Genomic DNA, 23,932 nt, shown 5'->3' with positions numbered 1-23,932 from the left:
AAATCTTGTGTTTTAAACAAATTCCCAGGTAGTGTTGTTAATACTACTGATCCAAGAGTCATACTCCGTGCAATAAAGTTCTAAGAAATACGACTTTCTTATCCTGAGTATTTAACCTAACAATGCAAAGGTAGAAAACCTATTTCCAACAATACAATCAGCCTCTTTATACCTAGATTCAAGAACAAGAGCAACCTCTGGAGCCAAGTATGGAATCCACCCTTACCTCATCACATCAAATCGTTCTATTGTGTAAGGAGAGGACTACAGCAAATACTATTAGAAACTTTAGCTATTATGCACAATCTGCATTTTTTTTTTAACCTCATTAGTCCCTAGATCTTGTAATTTTACTATGTGTACTGCTTTATGTTTGTTTTTGATGATTCACTCATTTATTCAGAAAAAAATTGCTTGGGGTGATTTCAGATTTAAAAAAAAAATCACACAGAGATACTATGGACTATCTCTAATGGAGATCTCTCAAAAACATTTATTAGTTAACAAAGATTCTTTAATAAATCTTGAAACTAGCTAAACTACAGTAATAAAAAAAAGTCACCTGTACTTAACTCTGTGGGACATTTAAAATACACAATGATTTTAATACTGGATAATACGAGCTACTACACAAGTTAAGACATTGATTTGAAAAGCCTATACTGGGGCTGGAGAAATGCCTCAGTGTGCTTACTGCTTTTACAGAGGACCCAGATTTAGTTCCTGGTGCCTCACAACAATACAGTTCCAGATTATCTAACATCTTTTTCTGACCTCTGGGGACTCCTGCAAGCAAGTGGTGCACATAAACTCACTCAAGCTCATACATATACACATAAATATACTTTAAAAAAAAAAAAAAAAAGCCTATATTAAGTCTCAACAGAAATAAACCTACACACTTGGCCCATGGAAGCAACACTGAAGTCATCTAAACTGAATGCTCAACAGCCCTAACCTAAATTATGTTTTTGCTTTTATAAACGCCTTAGATATATTACTAATATATAATGTAGATTATTCACATATACACAAGACTGGATTTCTTCCTTCAAAGTAGTTGTCAGTGTACAAAGTCACATGCTAATTGTCCTTAGGAGCAAATGGAGACTAATGAAGTGCTCATCTCTGTATATATTTTCAAGTGACAAAATGTTATAGGTTTAGAGAATTATAAAATTTACATTTATCCAATTATATTTCAGATCATAGATCAGCAGAGAGCATCAAACACTTTCTAAAAAAAAGTGATCCCCCCGCCCCAAGACAGGGTTTCTCTATGTAGTCCTGGCTACCTTGAAATTCACTCTGTAGATCAGTCTGGCCTCGAACTTCGAGTATCTGCCTACCTCTGCCTCCTGAGTGCTGGGGTTAAAGGTGCGCATCACCACAGCTCAGCTGAAAAAGTGACATCTTACAAATATTTTTTTTCTTGTTTTAATAAGAAAAGATGGCACAATTAAAGCATAAACTCATGAACTTTACTGTAATGTTACTGGCTCATCATCTAGCAGTGGAAACTCAACAAACAGCTCTTTTTTCTAAGTTTCCTATTATATAGGAAATTCTCTCATAAAGGTGGAGAGGGGAGTGGTAGGTTCCAGGGTCTGGTGCATGAAGCAACCTTACAACTTCTACAAACTGGACAAGTTAATCAAGTTCTCAATATCAAGTACAACTCATTCCTCTCTATTCCTTTTCCTCAGCTATGTAGTGCAAATGCTTTGATTTGACTATCATTTTAATGAACTGACCCCTAATGTAGCTCACCTTTCTAAAATTCCACATACTTGATGCTAGAGGGACGAATAGACAGCATGAGGGGAAAAATATAAGACAAAAATCAAGATTTTTATACTGAAAATGATTAAGTCCTTTTGAAGAAAATTTTAATTGTAGCTATAAAAGTATTTTTGGAAAGAAAATCAACATTTAAATACGATAGCTTTTGATTATTATAGAAATTTATATTTAAAAGGGAGATCAGATGACCAAATTTCTCCCTTATAAAGTGAGGAACATACAAGAAACTTTCAGATGTCCAAAATTATACTGTGCATGTGACCACAGCAAGTTAGCATATTTAGAGTATTTTCTCATCTATAGTGAACTAGGCAAAACGATATATTGTACTGACTTAAAACATCCAATTATAATCTCGTCCCTGGTTAACTAAGGCTTAATTTGCCACATAACATCACCTAACACTAGAGAATTTAAGAAAATTTGGAATATTTATGTACATATTATAGATCAATTTTCATAAAAGGAATGCTGGCAAAGCCTGGTCTATGTATTTAAATTTCAAAAGAAATGCTTAATTCTTTGGAAACAGTTTCTTTTATTCTAATGACCTTAAATGAGTACAGCTTCATTGCACCATTAAAAAAAATCTCATTTGTGAACCAAATTACTTACCAAATAAAATTAACTGTAGTATATAAGGGAAAACCCAACACTTTTTACCAAACTAGGTTAATAGGATGAATGCCCATTTAAAAAAAAAAAAAAAAAAAAAAAAAAAACAAGCCTTAACACAAGTCTTGGTCTTAAAAAGCTGCTGACTTTTTTTTTTGGGGGGCGGGGGAGACGATGACGACTTTGATTTTAGTAGGCATATTTACTACAGTGCTCATAAACACAAACTTACTATCAACTCATTCCCTGTTAAGAGTCCAATATTGGTCATGACAGTGTATATAAGACAAGACAATGTATTAGATGACAGCCAGGTTTCTATCCAAACCCGTCAAATCTCTGATTACTTACATTATTAACCAAAGTATCCTCCATCTTTGCATTATTAGTAGACACAGTGTTAGGCAGAGAAGAAGAAGGTGTAGTATAGTCTGTTACAGACTCCTGTGGAGGAGTAACAGAAAAAGTCCTTTTAAAGCCGAACTTATAGGTCACCTTTTGACAGTTTAATAGAATAGAGGTAAAGCTGTTTTGGAAGGAAAGAGATCATAAAACTTTATGCCCTAAATTTCAATCCACCTACTAATAGAAGGCCAATAAAGCATGGTACCTTCAAGGAACAATATCTCAATTGCTGCTAGACTTTTGCACATATTTAAAATGTATTTCACAGCACTAAGTAGGAGGCTATCAACAAGATTAAATATTTGTGAGTTATTATCTTATTTATTATTGAGAATCTCTTCTTTGGATATGGTAAAGTAGGACTGTTTTAGTTCCTACTTACATGAAGAATTAAAGGTGTATGACAATTAAAAAAGAAAACTATTAAAAAAATGAACATAAAATATCACTTCTTCCTTCATTTTCAAGCAATATATGTCTCCAGATAAAAACAAGTATGTGTTCCCAGTCACTTTCCATAACTTGCCTTTACAGGCACATCTAGTCACATACTGGGCTTGCAGACAAGTGGATGTTGGAGTCTTTTACATAAAATGTTACAGTATCTCTACACAAACTACCATCTTTTCTACATTACTAACAACATGTAATACAACAAAATGTTCTATTACTGGATATAATAGTTTAAAGACAACAAAACAAAACAAACAAGCAAAACTTCCTAACAATAATAACAACAACAACCACCCCCTATTTTTCAGGGAGAGTATTTTTGATCCAGATTTGAGTTCGGGAATCCTGAACTCAGAGACATAAAGGAGCCGATTGTATTTTAAAAGATACACATCTTTCATTCAATGTGGAAACCAAAAGCCAAGTCAATATTTTTAGTGTTCAACCACAGAAACAGTAATTTGTTTCAAGCGTGTCCCTTTTTTAAATTTAGAATTATAATAGAAGGCCAGATAAAGCTATACTAGACAGAGACATCTTTGAAATGCTTACAAACTCAAGGGAAATAATTCTGATCTTATAGTTTTCTATTTAAGCCCATTCAACAAAATACAAACTTCTACAAAAATGAAACTTTTTTGCAGAGACATTTATATCATATGGGTATCTCACAAAATATGAAAGCTTGCTAAAGAACAACCAGCATAATACAATGCTCAGCATAACAAGTACATTACTGATGTTCCTGCCACTCACTCTGCACCAGGGCATGCTGCCTACCTTTGCACCAGTGCCGTACTCTGCAGACGACACCGAGATCATTGCTCCGATGTCAGCAGACATCTCTGAGACGGCTTTGGCTTCTTTTGCTGCTCCAGGGTCTGTGCTTCTGACCACAGCTGGGCTGGGTTTCTCCTGTCCTTCTGGCTCTGCCTGTTGGGCATCTTTCACTTTTCTATTTTTTAATGATCGCTCCTTTCCAATGGGACCAGGTTTATGTTCTTTGTTTTCTACCAGACTCAAATCTGGAAGCTAAAGTCAACGTTTATGACACACTTCATTATAGCGAAAGATTTATGAAACATTAAATCCAATTTAAAAATCATTTTCTTTGTCCATTTCAGAATCACATCTCCCTTATGAACAGTACTCACCTTCTGAGCTTTAATAGGCCCTGCCCGTGGCTGTTTCTGACGCTGCTCTTTAGGTTCAGGAACTTTGTCGGTTGGTTTTTCTGAAAGCACAGGAACCACCTCATTTTCATTCCCATTTGAAGCTGGAGCACCAAACTGAATTGTGTCAATTCCAATTTCCACACCATTCTCTTGACCATTTCTTGTTCCCTAATAAAATAATGTTTAACATTTGGTATATCACAGTAAACAAAGTTCAGACTTCACTGAAATATGTATACAGTTTAAATGTTCAAAGTCCTAGCTAGCTCTGTGATGAGAAAAATCAAGAAAAAAGCTTCAAGTTATGCCATCATTAAAACAAATGTAAAATCAATAAATGCCAAAGGTATAAATGGAAAAGTAAGATAGTAACTATCAGTATCAACAATTTCTTGGAAGTCTGCTTTGAGAGTAACCTAAATAAAAAACCCAATAAAGTACTATGTGAATGGTGAGGTGATATGTACACCCATGGAATCAAGCCACTAATTAAAACACTAATTTTCTGAACATATTCTTTGTGCTAGGCAATATCATTTGGATTTTCTTGGGTAAAATGAAGGGCCAAAAAGTTGGATAGGGGATATTACGAAAAGCTAAGACAGAAATAAGCAAATGGCCCTTTAGAATAGAGGAAATTCCTGAGCAAAACATACTGGAAAGGAATACCAATAGAAAGTGTCTCAGAAAAACTGGAACAGCTAATGTAGAAGTTAATAGCACAAAAGGTGAGTGAGGCCAGAGCACAACAGTTGACAGTGATGGAAGAGGGCATGCAGGAGGCTAGATTCATGAAGCAGTTACAGTAACTTATAAATTGCTACTTCCACATTATTTCTGACCTTACTGAACTTAGTGTGGCTAATTATACTATGGGTGCCAAATGACTTGTCACTTAAGTCTAGACAAAACTGTTGTAAGTTAGAATAAAATTTTATTTTAGTCAATGTTGAAATTTCTATAGGAAGTTAGAGTGTTCTTCAGTCATTAAGGGAGAATGGTACAGTAATTTACAAATGAAAATGACTAATGATGTAGAAATTACAACCTCATATGTAGTTGAATGAATAGAAAATGACCAATAGTAACTATAAGAGAATACCTGTTTTGAGTTCTCTAAGCTAACCGAAGAAATAAGCAAGGACTATTAACAGGGCCTGATAGAGGGCTCCTCGTACAGACTGATCCATGTTTGGTTCCCAGTACCCAGGTCAGTCGGCTCAAAGCTGACGGACACTACAGCTCCATGGTAGTGGATGCTTCTGGCCTCTTTTGGGTACCCACAACTGCACACATACCCACACATACATCTTAAAAAAAACAAAAACAAAAAACAAAAACAAACAAACAAACAAAAAAACCAGAACAAAACAAAAAACCTATGGGTCTTGATCACAGCACCCATGTAGAAAGCCAAGTGGGCTTGGACTGGGATGTACTTGAAATCCCATCAATAGACAGGTGGAAGGTAGATCCCCGGGCTTCAAGGGCCAGCCAGCTTAGTCTAATCAGCCTCACATTCTGGTCAGAGATAGTGGCTCAAAATGCAATGTTGATGACTCCTGAGGAATGATACTTCAGGATGACCACTGATCTCCACATGCACATACACACACATGTATACTCAAACAAAACATAATGGAAAGACATCAGAGAATTCTCTCCAATGTCTGAAATGCCAATTTTGCTAACATAAAAATTTCAAGGTAAAGGAACAGCTTTCTCTCAGAAAGCAGTTTCCAGCTGGAAATTGCAAAGAATGTGAAGATGGTGAGAAGCAAAGTGTGGGAGATAAACAAGATACTAGCAAAACATACAGTTGCAGAATGCCTGCAAGACAATTTCTGCAGCCAATCAACCAAACAAATTTTTCCATACTGAACCTTTTCGTATCAGTATGAATAAACTTACTGTAAGAAATGCACTCTATGATGAATCCTAATAATGCTAATACCAACAACAGATACTAAACGGAGGCTCTTATATAGAAATACAGTGACTTGAGTTATTAAAGAGGTCTCCAAAGAACTTTAATACCAAAATAGATGATGAAGCCTACTCCAGACCTGTCATGTTAGAAAAAAGGAAAGGCAGATAGGGTAACAGACTTCCGTAAAGAAAAAACAAACCGAAACCACTACATCCTATTTACTTCCCCAATTTTCTGCATGTCTTATCCCCACTGTGTTACTGTACATTACATACAGGGCACATTAGGAGGAATACATCACAAGACAATTGTTTTGTTCTGCAAGTATCAAGGTATACTAAAACTAAGACTAGCCACCAGATAATGCCTTATGTGCACAACATGACATTGGTGGTCCAAAAAAGACATTCTGATTATAAAATTCTTATGCAGCACATGGCTGTACCCTGAAGCTCTATTCACCTCATTTTCTCTTAATTTTATTCTAACAGGTATTCATGTCAATGTCACCAGTGGCCCTACAGCATTAATTTCAACTGTCAATTCAGCACAGGTACTACTTCTTCTATCAGCAGCATCTGACACATTTGATCCACCCCCTCTTTTCAGATGCCTCTCCAATCAGTTGACAGCTACACCTCCCACATTTCTGAGGGGGAAAGCCTCACTTATTTTTCATTTTTTCCCATTTTCTATCTTCATAATTCATTTTTACCTTTTATCCAACCTCATTGCTTTGCATGCTGATATGTTAATGACTTCCCAAATAAATCTTCAAATCAGACTCTCTTCTGACCTACAGACTCTTAAGAGCCAGCTAAATTGACATTTTCACTTAAATCATATGCTTATGCATGTGTGGGTAGGTAAGTACACCTGAATACCAGTGTCCATGGATGCCAGAGACATCAATCAGATCTCCCTAGAACTGGAATTCCAAGAAACTCTGATCCACCTGATGTGGGTGCTGGGAGCCAAACTTGAGCCCTCTGCAAGAGCAGTAAGAACTCTTAACACTTGTGCCCAGGCAATAACATCTTAGATGTAGCTATATGAACTTCTTATTCTCATCACTAATTCTGATTCTTGTGTAGCTACTCATTTGAAACTGATGGGAATTTTTTTCTTTCTTCCTGTTCACACCAATAGCTCTCCTTTTCCTGACATTGTACATTTATCACATAAGCTCAATGACCTTTAATGACATTTCTTTGGTTTATCATTTGACTACTGTCATTTTAACTCCCTTGCCCTCTCATCCACACAATTCCTAACAGAACAATCTATAGTCATGCCCTGTCACTCCTTTGCATCCATGACACCCTCCAACAGTCTCCCATGTCTTCCAAAGCCCCTATAACCTCTCAACTCTGTTCTTTGTTCACTCCAGCCAATGGACTTCTCTGACTACTCTGAATACACCAGATTTGTTCTTGCCTCATGACTTTCATAACTGCTATTCCCTGAACTGAGAACTGACCTTTTTTTCCTCAGATATTTGACTAGCCTACTCTCTGTATCGCCTCCAAATCTTTATTCAAATAGCACAGAGGTAGAATCTCTTGGCCACTTTAAATTACTTCCATCTACTTTGACAAAATCCTTGCCTAGTCTCCTCATTAAACAGAATTACTGTCGATTTCTCCGTACACTATAACGGAAGCCCCACGAGGACAGTGTCTTTTGTTCTATCTTCAGCACTAGTTTTGCAAACTTAGAAGGGAGAATGGGCACCGACAAAAACATCATTTACCAATACTGCACATAGTGAGAAATGACAGAACAGTAACCTGTAAATTGTAATTATCCTATTATATATGAATACGAGGAGAGCCTGGAAAATAGTGACTCTATTACGGTCTGTACCACAAGGTCTTTTCTGGATATCAGAATGAAAACAAATGTTTAACCTTTAGCTAAAGGTGAAAAAACAACTTGTAAATATAGAGGACCAGTAGCATTAATATCACCTGGGTACAAAACCCAACCCAGACCTAGTGGATCAGAAATTCTGGGCATGAGCTTAATCTGTTTCAATGGCCCTCCTAGGTTAATAATGAGCTACAATGAAGTATGAGAAATTATTTAGAAACTATTGAGAGCTGCTGGTAGCAAAGACCATGGAGTATACAGCAGGTGACAACTAGAGTTCAGAAGGTCAACCTATCAGAACTAAGGGTTCTGTTAGAGGAAATCATCACGCAAGGCATTATGGAATTACTGCCTTTTGAATGAATTGGCTGTTTCTTGTTGTAATCTTCTTGTGCAATAACAGCTATGATTCTCCCCATTTACCGTGCATTCTCATGTTATGTGTACATGTAATCTCACAACTGCATCTCAATCTTATGGGCACACTTAGTTGTGGATGGTCTAGAAGATGGTTTCTTACTTAACTGTACAATTTTTATGAATAGAAACATACTAAAATATGCCTCATACTAGATCTATTGTTCCATTAGAGGTCTTCTCCTCTATATTTAGCCACTGACAAGGTAAATATTGACCAGACAAAATGTCCTCATAGAACTTTCACAGAGCAGAATTGCACATGCCTGGCCTTGCTGGATCAAAACTCTTCAGAAGAATTAGAGTGAACTAGAAGTGATAGTGCAGGTATCTGGCTTTGGTATATCCTAGTCCTTCTAGAGATCGATAGCACCTATGTTGCCCTAAGCTTCCTCCACTAGCACCTCCCCACTCTGATTCAAATAACAATTAACACTTTGTTTTTATTTCTGTAACAGTTTTTAGTGCAAGACTTTTAGGCTCAGTAGACTAATCACATATAGGTCCTGAGATTCAGTGACTAACAGGAAAAGGCTGTTAGCTGACTAACCATGTCTGGATATTATTAATCACATATAATAGTACATGTATTCTTTGCCTTTTCCTAAAATCTCTCATTGGTTTAATTTCTTTCCTTGTAACCCTTGTAGCTATCCCTTTAAGAGAGAACCAGAACTTTTTACAACCTACAGCTGTTGTCAGTCACCAATTAAGCTGACCAAGTTTTTGCCAAGTGTGAGTCTAATCAGAATACTTGTCCCTGAGAGTTTATTTTGTAGATTTTACTAACAGTTGTTATTGAATGGAGGTTATGTATGTATGTACGTACACACACACACACACACGTACACACACACACACACACACACACACACACGTACACACACACCCCTCCACACTTGGGGAAACAGAAAACAAGAAAGATGGAAATAACTAGATAGATATGAGAGAACAGCAGAGAGGGGAACTGATTGAGAAGAACAAGATGAGGATGAAGATGGAAAGAACTAGATAGAGAGGAGAAAACAGCAGAAGAGACTGAGAGCAGCTAAGCATGAGAACAGAAAAGAAACTGTGTAGATAGAACTGACTTGGAATAAAGTGAATGGACTAAAGAACTCAGTGTGCTAGATTCATTGAATAGCCCTCAGATTAGTATCCTTAGCTGCTTGTAGCATCTGTTCTGGACCCTGGTAGAAATCTCCTCAAGGTGGGCACTTGGGGGGATTTTGGTAAAAAAATATGTCACTAATTCCATCAATGCCAGTAAGTCTATTCTCACCTCCGATGAAGTTGCTGATCCAAATGACGTCAAGGGCTTATTCCATGCACTGACTGAAGGTGGCTGTGGTGGACTAATAGGACCTACTAAAAGTCATCGAGAAAAATGTGACCATTAAAATTCAGATGTTGAAGTCTAATATTCAATCCTTAGTTGCAATGGTAGCCTGACAATAAAACAATTCTCTACATCACAGATTTTTTTTCACACTGCCCCCACTAACCCAACCCCAGCTGGGTTTCTCCTTGTAGTTCTGGCCGTCCTTGAATTCAGACTTGCCTGTCTTCTAAGGTGTGTGCCTTATCAAGCTAACAGATTCTTACATGTCAAAATAAGTAAGTTACACACATATATTATCACTTTTTCTACATAAAACATGTGCTGTTCTACCCTTTCATGCTATGGTGCCCTTCTTTCCATTTCATCTTAAATGGTTCTCTTTCTTAAGTTTATACATACTTTACATTTCACATGAGAGAAACACGTAGCTTTACTTTCTAACCTTCCAATACCTCTCTTGTTGGCCAACATATCTTTTCTACCTCCCATGTAGTTCCTCTTTACTTTTACCTGTGTGCACTCCCCTCCCCCATTCACATACAATCTAAAGCACACATAAAGAAAAACAGACTACTTATTGTGAATCTGGATTATTTTGTTTAACATGTTGATCCCCATTTCCATTCATTTCTCTGCAAATGACATAATTCATTCTTCTTTTGGCTGAATAAAATTCCACTGTGTTATACTAGAACTTTACTAATTTATCTGTTAATAGGCGTCTGGGCTGATGACTTATACTGGCTATTGTGAATACTGTTAAATAAACACCAAAGCTTGAGCATCTCTACTGAGACATAAATCTCTTCAGATATACACCCAGGAATGGAAGAGCTGGATCCTATGGTAATTGTATTTTTAGTTTTTTGAAGAACCTGCATACTGATTTTCATATTGGCAGAGCTAATTTACTAGTTGTGTATAAGGGTTTCCTTTTTTCTCAACTATCATTTGTTGGTTTTTCTAACAGCCATTCTAACTAGGGTGATATGAAATCTCAATATAAAAAAAAGTATGTTGTTGTTAACTATGCTTATTTTAGAAATAAACTATTTCAAGAAAGAAACTAACAACAATTGCTACTACTGCTCCCTACTAGGAAAAACGAGATGGCTAGGTGGGGAAAAAAAAGCTTAACTGAATTTTTAAGTAAAATAGAAAACAAATGTGTTTCTATATATTTTCCTACCCAATACTTCTCTCTGTTGCATACTTACATTTTTTAGAGATGTCATTCAGCACAGCTGGAGCAGCCACTTTGTTATCCCATAATTCAGCTGTTAGAGGACCATGGGATTGTGGAGTCTGGATAGATTTTCCTGTGGCTACATAATCTGTGCCATTAGATGTTTGAGCTGAAGGTAATCTAATTGAAGGTGGTGGCTGTTTTGAAGATGGTGTTGGAGGTGGAAGTGGACTCTGGACTGGTTTGTGGGTCTGTGTCTGAGTTTGTACTGGTGGGGCTGGGGCTGGGGCTGGGGCAGTGGTTGCAGCCGAGGCTGGGGCAAGTGGAACTGAGGCTGCTGGGGCTGAGGCTGGGGCAGTTGATGTTGAAATAGTTGGTACAGCTGGGGCTGAGACTACTGGGGTTGGGGAAGAAACTGAAGCTGGTGCCAGTGCTGAAGCCAGGATAGGAATTGAAGCTGAGGCAAGAATGGGGACGGAGGCTGTAGTTGATGCTGAGACAAGGATAGGAGTTGGAGCTGGAACCGAGACTTGGGGTGAGGAAGAGGCTGTGACTGAGGATGAAGTGGACACTGTAACAGGAGCTGAGGCTGGAGCTGGAGCTGGGGTTGGGGTTGGGCTTGAAGGGAGAACTGGAGCTGGGGTGGAGGCTGGAGCTAGAGCAGTGGCTGAGGCCAGAACCAGAACTGGAGCTGGGGTGGAGGCTGGAACTGAAGCTGCTGGGGATGTGAAAACTGCAGCTGAGGAAGAGACGGAAACCGCAGCCGAGGTTGGAGCTGGAGCTTGCTGAGTCCCTGTGGCTTGTTTTTTGGCAAACCTTGGAGGGAGTTTAGAAGTCTGACCTCTTCCTTTTTCATTTACATTTTTTTTGTTCCACACCTTAAAGAAATGGACAGAACCATTTCTGTTGTCAATAATATGCCCAAAGGAACAATGCACAAGTAGAAGTAATTTCTACTTCTTATTATTTCTAGAACTTCCTAGTACTAACTTGGCTATTTCAATTTTCCAAATTGGACACTGTCAGGGTACTAATGAGATTTAAAACTATAAGAAGATAATAAAGAGAAAAAAAAATTTTATATACAGGCTCAAGCACCCCTCCCCTGCAATCTGAAATATTTAACAAAGTTTAAAGTGAATTTGACCTCCCCCGAACCCTCCCCCAAAAAAAGACAAGAAGTCACTTCTGGATCTGTGCACTGTGACCATTCAATTTCCAAGGAAATTTAAAACAATCTGAATTCTACGATGGAACAAATTAGTAACACATAAGATCTATTGTTGGAAAAAGACAAGCTACAGCAATTATCTCATTTTGAAAATTACCTACTAGAGTTCCCAGGTGTGAAGATAAAAATCACTCAACTCTTTAGCTAAATACAAATGCCGTTCTGAGTAACCCTGACCATTTGCTAACATGCTCTGAAAAACAACATATGAACTGGCAACAAAATGACGAGCTTTGAACCTGTACAACTTGTTCTTCCTTCTTTCGGCGTTCCTCATCCTGTAACCGCTTTTGCTGTTTTTTAGATACCACTTCAGTAAAGCCATCATCATTCAAATTTGACTGGGGATCTTCAATTACAGTTACTTCAGGATGATCATCAATTATAACAACACCTGCAGGCACAAAAAATTTTAGAGTTTAACTTATTTCTTACCTTGTGAGATGGCCCATAATGGATTAGCAAATTTCAAAGCTATTGCACCTTAATGAAAAAGTTTCATACACAAGATTTAAAAAAAAAAAGTCCTAAAACTCCATGTTTGAAACAGAGTGTCATGTAGCCCACAACAGTCTCAAACGTGTACAGCTGAGGCTGGCCTTGAACTCCAGATCATCCTGCCTCTACCTGTCAAGTGCTGAGATTACAGGTGTGTGGCAGCATTCCAGTAGCTTATTGAGAATACCTGTCCATGAGCTACTTGGTAGCTTGCCAAACCAACTAGAGGTATTGCAATGCTTCTGCTGAAGTAACTCTTGTAACTAACAGTATATCCACCTCACATCACCACAAAAAGGGTAAAGAGAGCACAAGGTATTTGGAAAGAGGAGAGAGGCAACATTCTCCTAATAGGCTGGGGGTCTGCCACCATGGAAAGTCCCTAATTGCATATTCCCCATGTTCTGTTATGATTGGTTGAAGTTGAAGGATTGCCCTCTTTTGGTTTTTTCCTTTAAAATGCTTGCTCTCCCGTCTTGGGGACATGTTTCAGATTCTATACCAGCCACTTCCCTGATGTATCACCCTTTTTCAATAAATTTTCTGTTTGCTCGAACCCGGCCTTCCTGGTGGATTCTTCCTGGATTTTTAGACCCTAACAACTCAGTTGACCATTTATTTATTTATTTTCTTTTTAAAAAGAAAGTTCAGAACTGCTTCAGTTCTAATTAAAAATCTTCACTTAATGTTTTCCTGTGCTTTCTCATGCCCATTTTGCAATTTTAATGGTTTGATCAATTTTAACCTACACCCCCAATTCCATGAAGAACAGTGAAACCTTCCTGGAGTATCATTAACAAAAATTGTACTCAATGTTCATAAAGTTTAAGCCAAGTTAGAATTTCACAGTCAGCTTTATGTCTAACATAAAGGTCTAATGCTTTTTTTCCTTATGTTTTCATAGTATCTGCTTAAATTTACCAAGAAATAAAGGAATCTATAACATACTTGCATAATTGTTGAGATCAAACTGTGAGAGAGCATCTACTTTCTCTTTGGTCTTTTTAGGACCTGGTTTGGGGTCCTCTCTCTTTTTTCCAGTAGCATCCTTGGAATTCTTTTGTCCAGCACCATTAGGTGCTCCTTCTTGGTGGTGTGCAGCATTACCATTGACAGGGTCAACACCAGCTGTGCCTGAGGACTGGTCATCAAATGGCCTATAGAAAATAATGAGATGATTTTCACATACTCCAACAATAGAAAAATGTTCTTCCTGGCATGTGGGAGCCCGTTTTCGGGTTCCTTGTGGCTTTACCCAGCAGGTCTGCATAGAGGATGATTAGGACCACAGGCCTGAGTGCAGGTGTCTGAGATGGTCTGCACTTGGCTGTGCTAAGGGAGGAGGTCATTTGCTCTACCCCTTGGCGTCTCTATAAATACCCTGGGGCAGAGACAGTCGAGGCCCCTTGGAAAAGGTTCCAGGCCCTCTTGAGGCTATCCTTTATTTTCTATCTGTTTATCTCTGCAATATTCTCCGCAATAAATCCTTCTATCTAATATTTCCTGCTGCTCACACTCAAGAAAACTCTGGGGAACTGTGGGGTTGGTGGGTAAACGCCCCACAACGGCAGTTTGTAAAGTCATACCTAAGACACACCAGCACTGAAGAAGGCCCAGTCTGTCTCAGCCACCTCTGAAGGCATAACCTCACTAAAACTGAGGATCTCAAATACAGCAGAGGTCTTTGAAGTTCTCCCCAATAATTAAATTCTAGAATTCTAAACCTCAGGAGGTTATTGTGTCCATTTGTCCAATATTTTATAAATGAGCTACAACATGGATACAGGAAAAAAAAATCTGTCGTATCTGTGATTAGATCCACTCCTAAAGTGGGCACTATATGAAAACAGGATTTTAAAATAGCACTCTAAATGCTATACTATTTGGCATATATACATACATATATATATCTATATATCTTAGAGTTTTAGATACTGATGTAAACATATTAAAAACACCTTTAACAGAAAAATTCACTTCATAAGCCAAATACATTCCTAGTTTTTGTTCCCTGACGTAACAATTCTCGGGTTTATTTTAATAAGTTCCAAGATAAAAAAGGGCTTACTGATTAATTTTCTTATCAGTCCACACAATTTCTCAAGATAAAGGATTACTAAATGCCTGACATGACTCCCAACACTTGAAGAATTACTTATTTCTTCCAAATGGGCCCTTCAAAACTCTTGTTGCAACTACAACCATCCACTGGTATTTCTGTAAGTTTAAAGCTGTTGCTATCTACACAGCTCAAAAGTCAGATCAAAATTTTAAGTACTATTATGTGAAATTCGACCACCAAGGTGTTTGTTTTGCCTGTATTTATGTCTGTCCATGTGTGCACTGCCCAAAGAGACCAGAAGAGGGAGTTGGAGGACCCCCCAGAAAGGGGTTGTTAGCTACCACATGGGTGCTGAGGGTCCTCTGGAAGAGCTGTCAGAGTTCTTAACCACTAAGCAATCTCTCCATCCCCACCCAAACCTGGGAAATTTTGCCTAAGGAATGCTTACTGTGTAGTACATGCTACAATATCCCATACTCTGGTTTTTCTTCATATCCTTAATACTGAAACCAATATTAATTAACATTTAACCAACATTTTCATATTTAAAAGAAAAAGGCAACCTTAGCATAGTTTTAAAAAATTTTCTTTCTTTTTTCTTTTTTTCAAAAGAAGCAGAGTCTAATCTCTCAGGTTTTCTAGTCAAGGATGACCTTGAACTTGGTTTTATGTAGTTCTAAGCTACTATATCCCCAGTCCTGAAAACTCTAAAAATAAACAAATATCCAATGCCATGGGACTCATGTTGGCCACCCAAGCCAGGGTGGATGGGCAGGAATTTGCTTTCTGGGTCTCTCTAGTTGCATTATTTATTATAAATTTTATAACTCCAGAAGGGAGTATATGTTGACAACTCAATAAGGACTTTTGAGCAAATAGCACAGAGTGCCAGGATACATGTCTGTAACATATTCAAGTCTTAGAACACCCCTTGAGAAACGAAAAGAGGAGAGCTCCTCATTAGTGTCAGGAGCAATTAACAAATGAAGAAACTGCATGTTTCTTTCTCGTTGTACCAGTACTTCCAAAGCTATAGACACATTCCCAAGACAACTGTTTTAGAAGACGTGACTCAGCACGTGAGGATCCACACACGTAAGTCCTGCTGCTCAAGGACCACTACACCTGAAGAACAGAAAACAGCACTCAGGAAGGACAATGTCTTCTTCCTCTACCTAATTAGCCCCTTGTGCAACTTCCAACTACATCTCCTACTTTTACCTTTTTTAAAGGCACAAGTTTTAATTATTAAACACAGTGCTCACCCTCTCTTTCCACTTTTTGATGGTGGGCCGTTTCTTCTTTCATTTCTAGGACCTGAGAAATTCCTTCCTGATTTGGGTGGGCCATTGTTGCCACGACGATTCTGTCGATCAACCCCAGGTCTCTGACTAGAAAAACTTCTCTTTGCTATTTCTCTTTTTGGAGGCAGAACATTCTCGCCAGCCTTTACAACTGCTTGTGAACTCACATCGGCATTTTTTTTTTCATCCCTCTCACGTCTCTCATTGAAATCACTACTTTCAGAAGCAGTTTCCCATTCCTCATTTGCCTGATCTGAAGAGTTCTGATTAGACAAATCTGGGGTCTTATTTCCAGATATGTCCCCAGGGGGATGAACTGGCTCTTGAACAACATTACTAACTGTGCCATTTGTAGGTACCAACACCTCACTTGTTTTTGAAGCAGCCTCTCTCTCTCTTAGCCGTCTAAATCGAGGAGGCTTATCTTGCCTTGGTGGTCGAGTTGGACGTTGCCTTCGTGGCCTCTCTCTAGCTGGGTCGAATTTTCGCTCAAACTTTGGAGGTCGTCTATCTGCGGGTACAGGCATAAACTGCTCATGTCTTCTTGGTGGCTCTCCATCTTCAGGTTTGGGAGGTTCTGCTTGCCTTGGGTTCCACTGATTGTCCCGATAAGCAGGCCTTCTTAAGGTGGCAGGGCGTGATGGTCGGCCTCCGGGGTCCCTTCCACCTCGTCTGAATGTTCCTCCTCTACCTCTCCTTGTAGGCTCTCCTTTAGGAAGGAAACCTGGTTTAGGTTTATCTTCATCTCTTATATAAGGGTTTTCTAATGGCCTATTGTCTATTCGGACATGGTTTTCAGGCTTAAAAGACTGGGGCTTGATAGGTTTTTTGTTCTCAGGCCGTTCCTCTCTCTTAGGAAATTTGCCTTTGCTTAAACTACCCTTGTCACTCGCACTTTCATGAACGTCACTGTCTGTGTCAGTCTCGGAACCCCTCTGTCGCCGTCTTTTGGGAACGACCTCAAAATCGGAACTCTCACTTCGTGTTTCACTTTCTTCTCGTTGTCTGAGAGGTCCTGAAGGGCCATGCTCTGCTCTTGGCTTACTGTCTCTATACTGAGGATAATCACGAGTGTGCCCTCTACCACCTCTGCCACGACCCCCATAAGAGCCTCTGTAGCTTCGACCCCTGGAGTAATACTCTCCTCTGCCTCTGCCTCTGTAGCCTTGGTCTGGAAACCACTCTCTCTCTCTAGCTTCTTTCCAGTAGGTCCTAGGAGCTGGTAAAGGGGAGTCTTTTTTAACTGGTGCTCTAGAATCCGGCCGAGGTCGTTCTGCCCCAACAACGTCTTTGTGGATGACTTTCTCAGGCTGCTTTTCTTCTTTGACTGTTGGTGCTACAACATTTTGTTGGTTTCCAGTTTTAACCGGAGGCTCGACCTGGACACTAGCCACAGGTTCCAAAGGCTTCTCACTCTCTTGAGATGGCTTCTGAGCCAAAGCGGAAGGTTCTGTTGATGGTAGTTTCTCTGGTTCTGGCTGAACTGGTGGTGGAGCCAGTGACTGTGCCTGAACTGGTGTTGGAGGTGGTAGAGGAAGAGGAAGCTCTTTCTTCTCTGGTTTTTCTGTTTTAACAACTTTTTCAGTGACCTTTTCAACCTTCTCACCTTCTTTCTCCTTCCTCTGCTCCCGCTCCTCTTTCATGTCTCTAAGCACAGGTTTTTTAATGGGACCGGACCTTCTTACAGGCCTATCATTACCATCCTCTCTTCTGTTGGAGCTTGGTCTTGGACCCCAACGAGTTTCTGACTTAGATTTGTATATTTTCTCTGGTTTGGGTCCTTCAGAAGATCGCAGAAAGCCATCTTTTCTTGGCTTCTCCTCTGGCTTTTCTACAGTTTCTTTAGGATCAATACACCTGCTGCTAACTTTAGGAAGGCTGACAGAGGGCTCGTTTCTTTGCTCCTCTGCTTTTGGAGCATGGTTAGATCCATGAGAAACACTTCTTTTCCGGGCAGGCTGACTTTCTAGTGCCGAAATTCGCTCTTCTGGAGGAGTAGGTAAGCTCTTTTGATCACTCACATCAAAACAAGCAGACTGATTATTTGTATCAGCATGGTGAGGTCTTACATCTTCCACTGATCTGCTTAAAAACTTTTGTCCTTCTGTTTCAGCTGAGTCTCTAGCAGCATCTGTTTTTGAATGAGTCTCCAGATGAGTATGTTCTATAGAATAAGCAGCAGGAATTTGCTCATGGTCCAAAGCAGTTTCAGGCCTGTGATGATGAGAATTCAAAGGTATAACCAACAAAACAATCTTTCCCATGTGTACATATATCCCACCCCACAACATTATTCCCATAATTTTCCAATTTTAAATTATAAAGAATAAAATACAAAACAATGAACTCTAACCATAAAGAGCATTGTTATTCTCAAATAAAAAGCTTAGCAAAGAGAACACAGCATGTCTATAAAATTGAGTGAATGAAGCAAATATGACACACAGACAGTATTACTCAGGGACAAGTAAGAAAAAATACTGGTAAACACTATAACACAGATAAAAGTCTGAGCTAGTGGCAAAGACATCAACTGTTCCATTCCACTTACAGGGTGCATGTAAAGTAATCAAACTCATTCAAGTAGAATATAGAATGAGGTTTAGTAGAGGGCTCAAGGTAGTCTGAAATGTGGAAATGCTGTTCTAAAAATGGGGTCAAGTTTTAGTCATGCAATATGAAGCTCTATAGCTCTGCTATAAAATGCTGTAATTGCATACAGTAATACTGCCTTGTACACTTATATAATGGGTGTTACAACCTCAACTTAACAAACCAAAAAAAAAATGTTTAGACCATGTAGATGTGAACTTCTGATGCACTAAGACAAATAATTTCCTAACTAATATACAAAAGCAGGCCTATTCTAGTTAACTATGAATAATTATACAACATAATCATTAAACTACATCCTATAAAAGAAACCCCAACCCTCTGGTTGTAGATTATTAGAGTTCACCACCAACTGCCCCACTATAAACTATTATTTCTCTTTACCTGTAGTCTTAATTTCTCTAAGGACTGAAAATGTCTATCATTTCTCACTAATATAGGAATTTTATCACCCACATGCCAGACTATATAAGGTGGCAAACTTTTTTTTAATATATGATGTACTATAAAAAGTTGTTTTAAAACATCTACTAAGTTTAAGCATCTAATTCAGTCCAAAAAACTAATTTACAACTAGTTTGCCCTCATTGATTGTCCAAAGACAAAATGAAGCACATTAATAGGTTATCAGATCCATGCGCAGCCCTAAATGAGAATTATCTTTAAAAAAAAAATTTAATGTGTGTGTATATGTGTGTATGTATGTATGTAGTATGTATGTACGTATGTACGTACGTATGTATGTATGTATGTATGTGTGCACACACACAAACAGTGACAGAGATGGGAAGAGCTTGTGTCATGGTACATCTGTGGAAATCAGAAGACAAGTTTTAGGAGTTGGTTCTCTACTTCCACTATATGGGTTCTAAGCATCAAACACTGGTCATCAAGCTTAATGGCAAGTACCTTTGTCCCTGAACAATATTGCTGGACCCCAGAAGGATCTTCTGAGATACTATAAAGTTGCTTTCTTAAGCACAATATTCTAATAATCCTTTAATCAGTTAAATAATTTATTACCTTGCATCCCCAGGTTCTTCAGCTGACTTGGGAGTAGCTGCCTGCTGAGGCTCAGCATGATAGGGATCTGACCCCCACATCACTCGAGGTTCAGAAAGGGAAATTCCGTGATCTCTTGCAGATCGAGCTATATGCTCGAATGACTCCGAACTATTTGGTGACCCTTCCATCTGGTCTCTTCTGATTAATGGCTTAGGAGGAATCATCCCTGTAAGAAAAGTTCATACACATAAAAGAGAATTATATAAAGTGAGAGAGAAACAAAACCATGATAAAAACATACAGAATGAGTGCTGTTTAAAATTTAGTAAGAACAAAACCAAGGGGGAAAAACACAATAGGAGTCTACTTTACTTTAAAAGAAAAAATTATATATGTTAAAAACAACTAACAAAAAAACAGAGATCAGAATTATACCAACAAGGCAAGTTTTGGGAGAAAATTACTTCCTACAGCAATTTTATTCATCCTAGTTGCTCAATATCCTATTAATTAAAATATGTAACTCAAACATTCAAATACTGTAGATTTAGTATCAAGGTGAGATTTAAAAACAAACAAATATACATACATAAACCCTTCAAGATAGCCCTGACTGTACTATTTTGTGGCACAAGCCTTTTGGGTCCTGAGATCAAAGGTATCTGCCACCATGTTTTGAATCAGATACAATTTGTTATCAGCTTTTCAATCACTCCTAAAAGGTCCACAGTATCATTTTGATGATAGATTATCTGGCTTTATTTTAAGTAGATCTCAAAAGAGCTAACTTAACTTTTGGATAACTTATAAAAAAATTCAAGAGTTGATAAATGATGGAGGAACTCAAAAGGAAGGGATACACATGTAGATAAAACTCAAATGCTGAAATATTTGGCAGAGTGAGAATACTAATAACAGTTTTCCGCAAGAATAATTTTCATCTCCAAAATTTACAATACGTCTATAAAAGGGACAGCTAGCAGTTTGTTCTTGTCAAGAGAGCTGGCACCAATGCCTGCACTAAAAGCTCTAACTTTCGGATAAAGACCTAGAGGTCCTTGGTCCTAACAAATTTCTAATACTGAGGGAATCGTGACAAAAAGGGGTGACAGACAAAAACCCCTGTAATACTGCAAGTAAGCCATGTCACACTGTCACTATAACATACCAGGATGAATGGGTGGAATATCCATTGCAGGCCTCCCCGATATTATTCGAGGATCCATATAGGACTGCATCATGAGCCATCTTGGATCAAAACCCATAGAAGCCAAATGCTGAGGGTGGGGTTGCATTGGCTGGTAAAGAGGTCTGTGTGGTGGAGGAGGGACCGAACCATTAGATGGCTGTGAAGGAACCGTCTGTGGAAGTACACCTTGCTGCTGCTGCTGCTGCTGCTGCTGCTGCCACTGCTGCTGTTTCATCTGTTCCTGGAAAAGCAAAAATCACACGTTTAAGTTTCTAGTTATGATCAAATAAATTGTATTTGAAAACAATGGTGTTTTGTAATATTTAAAGACAAAGACAATTAGCACAGAGTTGGCAATAGATTAAATAAGTTACAGTACTTTCTTATAATGGACATAAGCAACTCATCATGTCCTAGTAGAGGAGGTATACATGAATAAAAAAGGCATTACAGAAAAAGTCAAAGTAAAACCAATTCCCACAAGTGTATTGAAAAGAAAAAAAATTAAGGCAAGTTTCTATGCTTTATATGGTTTAGGTTTTATGTTAAATTATCAGAAAACTGAACAATAAATCTTTTCAATCACACAAAAGTGGTGAAGCATTCTAGTTTTCCTATTACCTGCTGCCGCTGAAATCGTGGTGGCAATGATTTCTGAAACTGTTTGAAATAGCCCGATAATCCAGCAGGTCGGGGCTGAGAGCCGGACTCAGGTTCTGCTTCCTGCACCACTTGCGTGGTCTCCTTCTCACTGCGACTGCTGTCCTGTCTAGTGAAAACTGCTTCCTCTTCTGCTCAAAGAAATAGTCAGAGATATCCTATCAAATACATGCTGTTGTGAGAAAATGAAGCATAATATACTTTAAAGAGGAAAAAGCATTTCTCCCCTAAACCTTCATTTTGTATCCACTATTAGATTATTAGACTATTAGATTATCAAAACAGATTCTCATAAAGCTAGACTCTAAAGAGATCACAGATCCAAATCCTTCACTACACAAAAATATATTTACTTCACAGTAAACACTCAGGTCCTAATGTTTCCCATTTATTTCAATAAATATTGATGTGATACTCAATATTTACATGTTAAGAGCTACATGAACACCAAGTAACCTATATATATTAAAAAAGAGCAGAGAGTCAAGTGTGGTAGTGCACACCTTTAATCCTAGCACTCAGGACATAGAGGCCCATGGATTTCTGAGTTTGAGGTCAGCCGGGTCTACACAGGAATTTTCAGGCCAACTAAAGCCACATGGTGAGACCTTGTCAAATCAAAAACCAATGTACCCTGCCCCAAATCTGGACTAATGGATAGTGTATCACAAAAACTAGTGCAACTGAACAAACATGAAGACCTCAGAGTGGATCACTAGTTATGCTGAAACAAATTTATTCACAAGGGGGTGACTAGTATTCACACTAAACCTCAGACTTAGATTTTTTTTTATCCCAAGGAAAACCAGTTCCATATATTCTAGAGAATGCCATGTCACACATACATGCAAAGACCTGCTTCCAATCTCCACCACTCTCCAATAAAGCAGAGTAAGTGAATTACATATAAAATGTAGGCCGAGCATCATACCTTTATTACAGTTGGTTTCACTTTCTTGTTTTTCTGTCACAGGCTCTAAAATGGGCTCTTGGGGTTCGACTTTCTCTTCTTTCTCCTTTTCCTTCAACTCACCCTCTTTCTCTTCTTCTTTCATCCTTTGCAGTTCTTGTTCCTTCTCCCTCTGTTGTTCTAGCTCTTTCTCTTGCTGTCTTTCCTTCTCTATTTCTTTCTGTCTTTCCTGCTCTTTCTCAAGCTCCCGCTCCCTCTCTCGTTCCTGTTCCTTCTCTTTTTCAAGTTCTCTCTCCCGCTCCCTCTCCTTCTCCCTCTCCCTTTCTCGGAGTTCCTCTGGAGATGGTTGCTTTTCTATGATACCCAGCTTCTCGTCCAGCTGTTTCAATTTCTCTGCACACGCTGCCTTCCGCTGTTCCTCCATTCTTCGCTCTTCCTCCTCGCGCCGTTTGCGAGCACGCTCCACTGCTGCAGAGATTTCAGACTGTTGTTTTCGTCTTTGCTTCCAGATTTCATCATTATCAGGTACTGGAGGCTTTGAAGGAAAAGGGCCTTGTCTTCCAGGTATTTGTCGATCTGGAGGTGGGGGATGCTGAAAGGGCAAGATATCAAAGATGAGAATTCAATTTTTGAAATAATTTGTTTTATATCTATTTGTGTATGCAAGTGTGTACATGTGGAGATCAGAGAACAACCTGTGGGAATCAGCTCTCTTATTATTGCATTATATGGGTTCCCCAGAGTAAACTCAGGTTGTCAAGCTTGACAGCAAGCACCCTTATCCACTGAGTCATCTCATTAACCTGACAACTTTTTGTGACCAATGTTGGATGCCATAAACATGGAGAAGTGGGAAGAAGGGTCCACTAAGAGAGAGAGAAAAGAAATTAATTGCCCTGTCAAAGCATATACATTAAAATGAAAAGAAATAGGGCCAGCAAGATAGCCATGGAGGGTCAAGGCACCTACTACCAACTCCGACCACCTCAGTTTAATCCCAGGTCCCACACTGTAGGAGAGAACTGACTTCCCAAACTCTGAGTTCTGCATGTGCATACAACTTAGGAAATTAAAAATAAAACAAAAAGAAATAACATGTAAAGTCTAAGTCTGGACAATCCACCAAATTAGGAAGAGAAAAATTAGGTCATCAAATACTGAGTGAACAAATACCCATTCATTGTGCTAGGTAAGCATTACTGCTCAGTTTATGCTAAGATAAAAAGCACAAGGATTTTCAAAATATCAACTTAGAAATAACA

General features: G+C 38.7%; 1 protein-coding gene across 11 annotated transcripts in view; it reads right to left on the bottom strand.

The window, feature by feature from the left end:
* The window catches only part of Prrc2c (proline rich coiled-coil 2C), a 77,940-nt gene that overhangs the window by 15,992 nt on the left and 38,016 nt on the right, over positions 1-23,932 (bottom strand). For all 11 annotated transcript variants that reach the window (XM_059281080.1, XM_059281076.1, XM_059281077.1 and 8 more), the window contains exons 12-23: positions 22,692-23,262; positions 21,722-21,891; positions 21,080-21,341; positions 19,930-20,137; positions 16,255-18,507; positions 13,876-14,084; positions 12,669-12,823; positions 11,230-12,076; positions 9,953-10,038; positions 4,431-4,619; positions 4,057-4,308; positions 2,770-2,862 (exon numbers count right to left, since the gene is read on the bottom strand). In XM_059281080.1, the coding sequence (XP_059137063.1) occupies positions 2,770-2,862; positions 4,057-4,308; positions 4,431-4,619; positions 9,953-10,038; positions 11,230-12,076; positions 12,669-12,823; positions 13,876-14,084; positions 16,255-18,507; positions 19,930-20,137; positions 21,080-21,341; positions 21,722-21,891; positions 22,692-23,262 (5,295 nt within the window). The remainder of the gene's footprint in view (positions 1-2,769; positions 2,863-4,056; positions 4,309-4,430; positions 4,620-9,952; positions 10,039-11,229; positions 12,077-12,668; positions 12,824-13,875; positions 14,085-16,254; positions 18,508-19,929; positions 20,138-21,079; positions 21,342-21,721; positions 21,892-22,691; positions 23,263-23,932) is intronic.

The sequence above is a fragment of the Peromyscus eremicus genome, chromosome 15 (assembly GCF_949786415.1).
Source record: "Peromyscus eremicus chromosome 15, PerEre_H2_v1, whole genome shotgun sequence".
NCBI classification, from domain to species: Eukaryota; Metazoa; Chordata; class Mammalia; order Rodentia; family Cricetidae; genus Peromyscus; species Peromyscus eremicus.
The sequence above is the reverse complement of the archived record's forward strand: the minus strand, read 5'-3'. Positions and strand labels throughout refer to the sequence as shown.